A 10,165-nucleotide genomic window follows, 5' to 3' on the forward strand; every position below is an offset into this window, starting at 1 on the left:
ATTGGATTAATTGTTTCTAAAATCACGAGTAGATAAATAGTAAATTATTAACTTTACTTTAATTAATAAATATAAAATTATACAAATGGCAATGTCACGCCCACACCACTACGCCATCCTCTCGCATTACGGATGCGGGCGTGACCTGGGCAGCCCTAGCGCCCCTAAGTGAAACGCCCGGGTCTTAAAACTTAAGCTTAACTCGAACTTTAACAACTTAAGAGCATCTAACGCGATAAACTTTGATAACACTTAAACTTGAAGGAATTGAACAACTTTCATTCGATCCTTAAACTAAACTTTATACAAATACAAGATTATACTTAATCAAATTACCAAATCTGAAATTTTAGGCTCTCAATGCCTAGCACAACTCTTAACGTCTACTTTAACACCTCATCGCCAGCAGCTTGTTTGCCTTCACCTTCATAATGCGGCCTCAACGCCGCTTACTTGGAGAAAGGAAAACTTAAACCATAAGCCAAATGCTTAGTGGGTGACAATTTTAGGAAAACGTACCTTTTGGGGAATACAAGATCGTGCATAAACTCCTTTTACAAGAACGTTTCACAGCACCTCATCTCGCGCCAAAACAATAAGCACCTCTAATTATTCTTCTTTGCCTGGGCATTAAACTTCCTCAATGCATAAACTATTGTGATGACTCATTTCACCATCAGTATCACCGTGAACCTTCGTTCAACTTCAGTTTTTTAGACGATAGACTTGAACACGGACCACTTAATACATTCAGTCATCCTTTTGCCAAGCGGGCCACTCAACGCAAGGCAACAACCTTTACTCTTATGTGCACATAATATCTAACTCATGATAGGAATAAAGCTAATGGTTTTTGCGCATACAACCATCACAAGAAAAGTACTTTAACTCGTAAAGAAACTTTAAAAAGTTAAGCTTTTCATCTTAAACATAAATCACACTACAACATGCATTATATATACTTTGCATAACATTACCATCAACAGACTTTGGAAAAAAAAGCTTTGTAAAGCTTAGTCCTTTTCTTTAGAAAAGTCACTCACGAAATTTAGCTTTCTTTACTCTTCCCTCTTTCTTAACGCCTAGCCATTCACTTCCTTGGTAGTCTGGTCTTCCTTTTCTTCCTTTCCAATCCCTTCTTATCGCATAGCTTCAAGGTTTCCTCTCATCACCCTGTTATTTATTTGATAGAGCTTTAGAGCTTCCTTTCCCACCTCTATTGAACTTACTAGGCTTATTTATACTAATCGTAAACTAGATTAGTCATCCTTAAGCACATCTTTGCTTGCTAGATTCTTCTTAGTGCTTTACACGTGTAGCTCCTAATACACTCAATTCTTTTCCCGAACTCAAACCGGACCACCACTAATGTTTACCTAATTCTCGAGACTCAAAACCTAGCTGTGGGACCCGAGTGAAAGATTTGAGAGAGAGATGAAATTTAGAGGTTGGACTTTGGGGAAAAACTTTTTTTAAAGAAATTAATTTCAAAGGAAAAATATTTTAAAGTCTCAAAAGTTTTTTTTCAATGTAAAAATCAACCTAGGTAAATAGACAAAATCCATGCAACTATTGCATGTCTAAATTCACTAAAGTCCAACACTCTCATATTCCATTAACTTTTAGTGGGTTTGATGTCATTGAGCTTCCACCGAGATATGTAAATGGATTGGTTTGGGTTACTGAGATTTTTTGGACCAAACCGAATTTTTCGGTTGGTTAAATTGACAACCCAAATAAGATCTTCAACCCAATTCTCAAAATTCGAGTTGGCTTGGATTGAGTTGTCTATTTATTTTATTTTATTCTTTAAGTATATTATTTATTAACTTAAATACTTAAATTTGTTACAACATATTTTAATGACTAAAATTTCATAAAACTCAAATGAAAATCAAATAATAGCAAAATTCAACATATTTATTACAGACTTAAAAAAACTTCATAATAATATGTATGAATCATAATATTAGAAATTCAGGTTGGGTTGGTTCAACCAGAATTTTAAAAGATGTAACTCAAACCCAACCTAATCCGAAGAAAACAACGTAAAAAAATTTCAACTCAACCCATCTCAAAATAAAAACTAACCTAACCCAGGTTATTTGAATACCCCTACTTCTAGTTAGTCCACAAATGAAACGAATTATGCGACATTATATATTGTATATCTTTTAGTGGGCTTGGTGTCATTATCATACTACTGTTAGTGAGGTTATCCAACAATATTGCACTATCTTCTAATTTTCAATGCAAAAACAAAGCAGCTCGTAAACCCGATAGTCTCCAAAAGCAGTCACATGTTTGATCTTGATAATGCTATCTTGAAATTCTCTGAAATCTTGGATGCACGTTATGAGAAAAAAATCATGGCTGATTTTGAAGAATCTAGTTAATTTGTACATTTATTTCTCCTAAAACCCATGAAGTTGCACTCATTTATAAACTTTCAACCTACATTTTCATGTTATATAATTTAAATAATTTACATCAACCATTCGATATAAATACAATATAAAAAATTCACACAACTAAACTACAGACACATGTGATATTTAACAGTCCTAAACAAAATATAATTCAGGGTGTGAATTATTTATTAGAAAAATTTAACATGCTTCCTTTCTTCAACCCCGGTCTTGCCACTAAAACTAGTTTCTTGTGGTTAGTTTCATAAATTTTTTGGTCCGAATTTGGGCAACGAAATCCACACGACCACTATAATGACAAATTTGAATCTTCGTGATAAATTTGTCATATAATATTACAAGAAACAATGGAACATGGTAATAATATATTAGTATTATTAGGCAGTTTACTAATCTTCTTTTATAAGAAATTTAAATGAACAAAAATATTTCAAGGCAAAAACAAAGAACCTTTTCCGAGTGTGAGATTCACACCTTATATCCAGGAAACAAACTCTAGCATTTAGTGTTCACTCATTCACGCTAACACTTGATCAACCAAGGTTCTTAGGCTTAGCCTTGAACTAAACTAAAGAACCTCGATTGTTCCTACCTTGGATCTGGGAGCGTAATGGTCAATTCATTAGTTGACGTTGATTTATCTTTACTCGAGCATCTTTTCATTTCAATGGCTTCATTTTCTATGAAAAATCCGGGTTGTTTTGGTTGTGACAAAGGAATTTCACAACCTAACATCATAACCACTGATGACATTGTGGGTCGATCATTAGGATGTTGTTGAACACATAACAAACTGATATTGATACATCTTAACACTTCTGAAAGGCTGCATGTTTCTCGAATGGCATCGTCGAGCAATTCTTCTATATTTCCTTCTTTCCACAATCGCCATGCCTATCATTCAAGAATTGGGTTGAATGTTTTTTTTCCAATCATAAAATTTTCAATAGAAGAATGGTAACGAACAAATAATCCTCGGCACTTACATATGCAATTAGGTTTTGGTCATTCAAATGGCAGAAAGTTCTGCTTCTTTTTCCACTAATGATCTCCAGCAACAAAATGCCATAACTAAAAGCATCAGATTTCACTGAGAATTGTCCATCAAAAGCATATTCTGGTGCCATATATCCGCTGTAAAATAAAAATTTAAGAATTCCTTAATTTAACAAAGCACAAAATCAAGATGTTTGAGGAAAATATTGAGGTTTCCTTACTAAGTTCCCATCACTCTTAATGTTCGTCCTCCGGTTTGATCTCCACCACAAGTTTTAGCCAGCCCAAAATCAGAGATTTTTGGATTCATATCCATGTCAAGTAAAACATTACTGGCTTTTAAGTCTCTATGTATAATCCTCAATCTCGAGTCTTGATGGAGATACATGAGTCCTCTAGCAACTCCACAAATAATGCGATACCGTTTTGACCAGCTTAATAATTGACGCTGTGTTTTATCTGTCAATTTAAAATTTACTTGGTCCAGTAAAAATGAAAGGTAAACACTAAGACACCATATATTTAAATTAATATGAAAAACTAAAAGAATGAAATTTCAAAGTATTTTTACCAAATATAAAGAAGTCCAAACTTTTGTTTGGCATGTACTCATAAACTAGCATTTTTTCATCTCCTTCAATGCAGCAACCAAGAAGCTTTACAAGGTTTCGATGTTGCAGTTTTGCAATCAGAATTACTTCATTCTTAAACTCATTCGTTCCTTGTCCAGAACTCTGTGAAAGTCTCTTCACTGCAACATCTTGTCCATTTGTAAGCTTACCCTGGAATTCAAACTTTTACATATATTTCTGATTTTAAAAGAACAAAAAGTGTGGGCCAAATCAGTTAACATAAAAATAAGTACCTTATATACTGTCCCGAAGCCACCTTCTCCAAGCTTATTATTAAGTGAGAAGTTATCTGTGGCACTGTTAATCAAGGATAGATCAAACAAGGGAAGCTCCAGATCATGAGCTTCTATTTTCTCATGGTCATCTGCAATTTGAAGGTTTTGTCAACGTTTACATTCATTTTGAGTAACATTGACTGAATTAAACTGAATTAAGATGAATTCAGTCTATTGAAGCCAAAAACGAAACTTTTTTGGCAAAAAAGGTTCAATATATTGAATAGTGTGTAAACGGGATTAAATAAAAATTATCCTGGAAAATGTTTTGGAGGTTCACGAATAAGAATTTGGTTAAAAAAAAAAGGTAACTTTAAATTGCAACCTAGATTTTAGTCTTCAAGCTACCTTCTCAAATTTGATCAATTTTGAATTTTGGCATCTTGACTGTTACTTACTTTCTCAGTTCATCAATATCCATTGAAATAAGAGTATTTTAGGCTGAACGGCAGAATGTGTCAAACATGTTGGTTTGAGAAATAATAACGATTACCTTCGAAGGTTGATCTCCTTTTGAAAATGTATACGCCTATGATGAAGAAGAGGATAGCTGAACCTAAACCGGAAATTGCAAACAAAGCAGTCTTCACCTTAGAATTCAATCTTCCAGTCTTGTGTGCTTCCCCATGCATGACTTTTCCCATCAAAGGTAAAGTTAATCAATTAGCATATAGTATACATTCAAATCAATGTTTATTTGTTGAACTACTAAATGTGAAGCACCGAAATTTAACATTAGCTTTTACCTATTTCTGATGCCAGCATTCTGACATATAAATCCTGTCCTGCATCGGGGATCAGTTTCAAGTCAATTAGATCACCAAACCACAAGGCACAACCACTGCCACTGCCACTGCCACTGCCGCTAATATTTGTATTTGCATAAGCCATACATGAGCAATCTCTCAAGCATTTTTGCTTGCACTCTTCAAGATTCATGCTTTTGTTGACCCAAGTATGCGTTGTATCTGGCAACTTCATCTGGTTGAGATGTGCAAACCCAACTTCATCACCGCAGTTCATCAGTTTGTTTCGTTCACAACCGTCTGCAAATTCCCCTGTTTTCCAACTATCAGGTGATCTTGGCTTAAACCCTTCTAGACATTTACACGATGGAGTTACCCTTATATCACAATAACCATATGGGCCACACAGGGCATAATTATCACAGTAATCTCTTGGCAATGAAGTGTAAACTCTCCACCGTCTTTCAGCTGCAGACCACAAGTATAATATGCGCGTGTAACTCGATTGGTTCATCACCAACATCACTGAATGAGACTTATTTACAAGAGAGATTTGGTAGTAAACCTCATTCTCATTTGAAACAAAATTGAAGTTCAAAATTGGCGCTGCAGCTAGTGGTCTACTACTGAGCCTCACACCATTCCATGGGCCATGCCTAACGTACTTTCGGGAACCTTTCCACATGACAGTCTCGGGATATTCATGAAGCTCCATCCTCCAACTGAAGTCTCCTGGAGATGGGTCATTGAGATTGTTCCAAGCCTCTAATCTTCTTTCTATGTTATATCTCAAGTCCCAACCTAGCTTCATTCCAGGCAAGAGAGTATCAGAAGGGTAATCAAAGCTTTGCCAGGAATAGTTTTGGGGATTTTCGTCTTCCCTATCTCTCAGCACAAGATTTCCAGTGTCCAATAGTTGGAGTACCCCATTGGGGACTTTCCTCATTAACCTGGCGGACCAAACAACAACAGTGGAATTATGGCTGAAGAGTGTAAGATTTCCTGTTGTAATGTTCATCACCAGGACACCAGACGAACCACTAATGGGGGTTTTCCTATTGGCAACCCAAACAGATGTCGGACCTCGGCGATTCTTGTACCAGATTCCCAAGTAACGGTTAGTGGGAAGTCCAGGACTAAAGAAACCCAATTCAAAATTTCCATTACTAGAGACCAGACTAAGGCCATCAGTGAGATATGGGTTTTGAGCCGTTAAGGAATCGGAGATAGCTGCAGACCTGAAGAGAAGAAGGGCTAAGTTAAAAGCAAAGAGTGTTGCAGAAAAAGAGTCCATATGGATGGGCAGCCATGAGAATAACTATAAGCCTCAATAAAATACTGAGGGTGTTGCAAGAAAATGTGAAAAGTTGTAAGGAGTCGTTGTAGACCAATTAGCACGATACTCACAAAGGAACACGATGAGTGACTTGATTTTTCTCCTTTGACAATGAAGGCATCAACAAGGAAATTGTGCGGTGATTGGAGTGGAGTTGGTCTGTATGAAAGGCAGTGGTCAGCTGTGGTGACCACTTGTTTTGTCGTCATTTTATCAAGAAATGACTTTGGTCTAGGGAAAATTAACGGATGACTTGATAATAAGACCAAAGCCTATCCCTTTCTTCCAGAGCTAATAAGAATTTAGCTAAGTAGTAGTTTTTAGATTTAGTTTTTCTAAAAGTCTGTTAATTTTGTAACAATAAATATATTATAAAAGATAATTTCCAATTTTAATTCACGTGTTATTAATTAAATTGAAACTTCCTTTAACCAATATGAGCATAAAATAAATTTTGTGTTTGTAAAAGGTGAGTGGGAAATTGATGTTCACCTTCAAACTCGCTCTCCGTCATGGCTAAGGCTCCGTGTTTGTGGAGCTGGTTCCAAAGTCTTGTTGGAATGCCGTGTTTCCTTGTGCTTGTTGTTGGAAAGCTTGAGAAGAAGAAAAAAGAGGAGCGGTGTAGATGGGCTTTTGATTCAATTGGGCTTGGGTTTCCCACGCCAGATAACCCATCCAAATAACAAAATATTGGATACCAAAAATAAAAATAACAAATCGCAAAAATAATTTAATCCATAGCAAAATCAAATATGTAAACATATTCACTTTTTAACTAAATCAAAAAAACATTTTCTTACTTTAGAAAATTACACCAACATCTTCTAAAGATTTAGTTTCAACTAGATTTACGAATTATTAGGATTTATATTAATTAAGTCACAACTTTTTATATTTCATATTATTTATCAAAACTTTATTAAATAATACATATTACATATTTTTAATACTAATTTGAATCTACATTTTATATCATCCCCTAAAATCATGAATTTGAATTAAAATCTTACTTTCTATCCCTAAAATAATGGCAAAGATAAATTCAACTATTTCAAATTTTTTTATTCTTCAAACTATTTATCAAAAAATAGACATAAATAATACATAATACATATTTGATATTTAGTAACTTTTTGAGTTTAGAAATATATATCTCACCCTAAAATCGTTAGTTTTAATTCAAATTTTATACCTTAATCATTAGTTTGAATTCCTAAAATTATGCTAAAGATACCAAACTTAAGTTTGAGTTACATTACCATCCCTAATATAATGCTAAAGATAAAACTTCATTTACAATATCTTCATCCTCCAAATTTTGGTGATTTAATAATAATTTCATAAATAATACATAATACATAATTGTTATTTTGAATTCAAATTTTATATATTATCCCTAAAATGATTCTATAGATAACGATTTGATTGGATGACAAAAAATAACAATTCAAATTTATTAGTTTTAATTTGTTTTGATAATCTCCAAATTTGTTTATTCATTAACAAAAAATTAATAAATTCAATTTAATCTAAAATATTTCATTGAACTTGAAACGCCCAACAAATTCGATATTTCTTTTGTTTGTCCATTGTCATTAATATTAAGTGTGGTTATGGGAATTTTAAACTTATTGGAAGAACCTTGTCATTTTATTTCTCGAGTAATTAAGGTTGGGAATCTTTATTTGGTTTAAGATAATAAGTATTTTTGGAAATAATTAGGGAAGTTTTATAAAACTAATGTTGGTTGGTTAAGGGAGAAATGTGGGGACTAGTTGGGGTTAATTAGGTAAATTTCAAAAGATTTGGAGATATAGGAGGTGGTTGTTTTCAAATTAATTAAAAGGAAAAGAAAAGAGCCATTTTTTTCTTATAAAAAGGCCTTGGGACTCGTGCGTAAAGAGGAAGAAAAAAAAAATCAATCAAAGAAAGAAAGAGGGGAAAAGAAAAAGAAAAAAAAAGGAAAATTTTTTATTATTGAAACCCTAGCCGCCGCACGCCGCCGCCGCCGCCGCCGCCGCCGCGAACCCGAGCCGCCAAGCATCCCCTCTCTGTTCAGCAGCGCAGCCGAGCCTGCAGTCGAAACCGAGCCGTCGCCGAGCTTCCAGCCGCGTCGGAAGAATCGTCCAAGCCGATCTGCGCAGCCGAGCGTCCGTCGGAGCAGCCGTCTCTCGCACGCCCGAAGCCGAGTCGAAGCCACCTTCGCGCGTCCGCAGCCAACCCGTCAGCCAGCCGAGTCGCGCCGCTTCGATCCGACGCAAGCGCAGCCGAAACGCAAGTCTGCAGCCGTCGCCGAGCGAAGCCGCGGTAGCCGGACCACCAGCAGCCGCCGCGCCACCCGAAATCCGGAAGCCGACGCCTCGCGCGCAAAGATCCGACCGAAAACCCGCCCCGCGACCCGAACCGACCCGCGCCCGCGTGCATCCGCGTGTGAGCCGCGTCCGCGTGTGAAGCCGCGCCGCGCGCTTCTGCGTAGCCGAGCCGCGTCTCCCTCCTGTTGCAAGCCGAGCCGCACGCGTAAATCCCTGTTGCAAGCCGAGCCGCACGCGTAAATCCCTGTTGCAAGCCGAGCCGGTCCCTATCCTCTTCCAGTCGAGCCGCCAAGACTAATTTGGCTTCATCCACCTAAATTTTGGTAATTTAATTAATTATTGTGGCATTTCCCAGTAAGACTCCATGCTTCGGACGTTAATTAAATTAATTTGGGACTAAATTAAATTATTTTCCTTAAGGGACGTCTTGGACCAAGTAATTGCTGCAGCGCGGGATTTCTTCAGTAGGGGCTCGAGCACTGCAACCTCTTTCTAGGGTAAGTTATTTCAAATGAGTCTTGAACCGTTAGTCGTTGGCGACCTAATTACGAATTTTGGCATATTAAACAGTTAGGACCTCGTCGCTTGGAAAGCGTACTGCCTCGCGGTTAGGGCTCGACAAGTAAATCTCCAGGTAAGAGATTCTACTACTAGCTTCATGTTTAGAAGTATGAGACTATGTATGCTCCAATTTTTCATGTTAAGGATTAGACAGTACGATGCCTGAAATAAATGTTAGTATGATGCGAATGGCAATATGGTTATACCATAGCCTGTTATGTGTGGCGAGAGCTGTTATGGCTATACGACGAATGTCGAGACGGAGAGTGTAGAGATGATTTATGTGATATGTTATATGCTGATGCCATGTGTATGTATACTGCAATTAGGATACCTGTTAGCTTAATCTGTTAGAGTCGTACCTGCACGGGTGTCCTTCGGGATCACCACCTATTGAGGACTGTGTGGTCCGACGGGACACCAGTCTAGCATGGATATAGATATGACTCGAGTGACTCGACGGGGTCCTCGCATCCCGACTGTCCTAGGTGTCCCCCGGGGCACCGAAGACCAGAGTTACGTTCCTACGGGAGCGCATGTTGCACGTGTTCGGGAACGTGCCAGAAATTGGGTACCAGTTACAGGACTCTGACAGGAAGTTAACAGGCACCTAGTGGGACTAGTAGTGGGTCCCTTACTGAGTATTTTATACTCACTCTCTTCATTTTATGTTTTCAGGTAGAGGACGAGGCAAGGGCAAGGGCAAGCTGGCGAGCGACCCGAAGTGACCGTGGAGGGCCATAGGGACTACTGCTTCCGCTTATCCTTATTTCAGACTTTCGTATTTGAGTTTGAGTACTTTTCATTACTTATCATCTTTTTATGTAGATAGGGCCCGAGTAGGACTTTAGAACGCTTTACACCTTTTTGCATAACTA

General features: G+C 37.2%; 1 protein-coding gene across 1 annotated transcript; it reads right to left on the reverse strand.

The window, feature by feature from the left end:
• Window positions 1–2,784: 2,784 nt before the first annotated feature.
• On the reverse strand, window positions 2,785–6,545 carry LOC103493376 (G-type lectin S-receptor-like serine/threonine-protein kinase At4g27290). Its single transcript, XM_051086754.1, has 7 exons — window positions 5,079–6,545; window positions 4,826–4,966; window positions 4,291–4,421; window positions 3,997–4,207; window positions 3,647–3,884; window positions 3,416–3,563; window positions 2,785–3,323 (listed from the first exon to the last, which is right to left on the reverse strand). Exons 1-7 carry the CDS (start codon window positions 6,370–6,372, stop codon window positions 3,018–3,020), a joined length of 2,469 nt encoding a protein of 822 aa, XP_050942711.1. The 5' UTR covers window positions 6,373–6,545; the 3' UTR covers window positions 2,785–3,017.
• Between the last annotated feature and the right edge of the window lie 3,620 nt (window positions 6,546–10,165).

This window comes from Cucumis melo, chromosome 6 (assembly GCF_025177605.1).
Source record: "Cucumis melo cultivar AY chromosome 6, USDA_Cmelo_AY_1.0, whole genome shotgun sequence".
NCBI lineage: Eukaryota > Viridiplantae > Streptophyta > Magnoliopsida > Cucurbitales > Cucurbitaceae > Cucumis > Cucumis melo.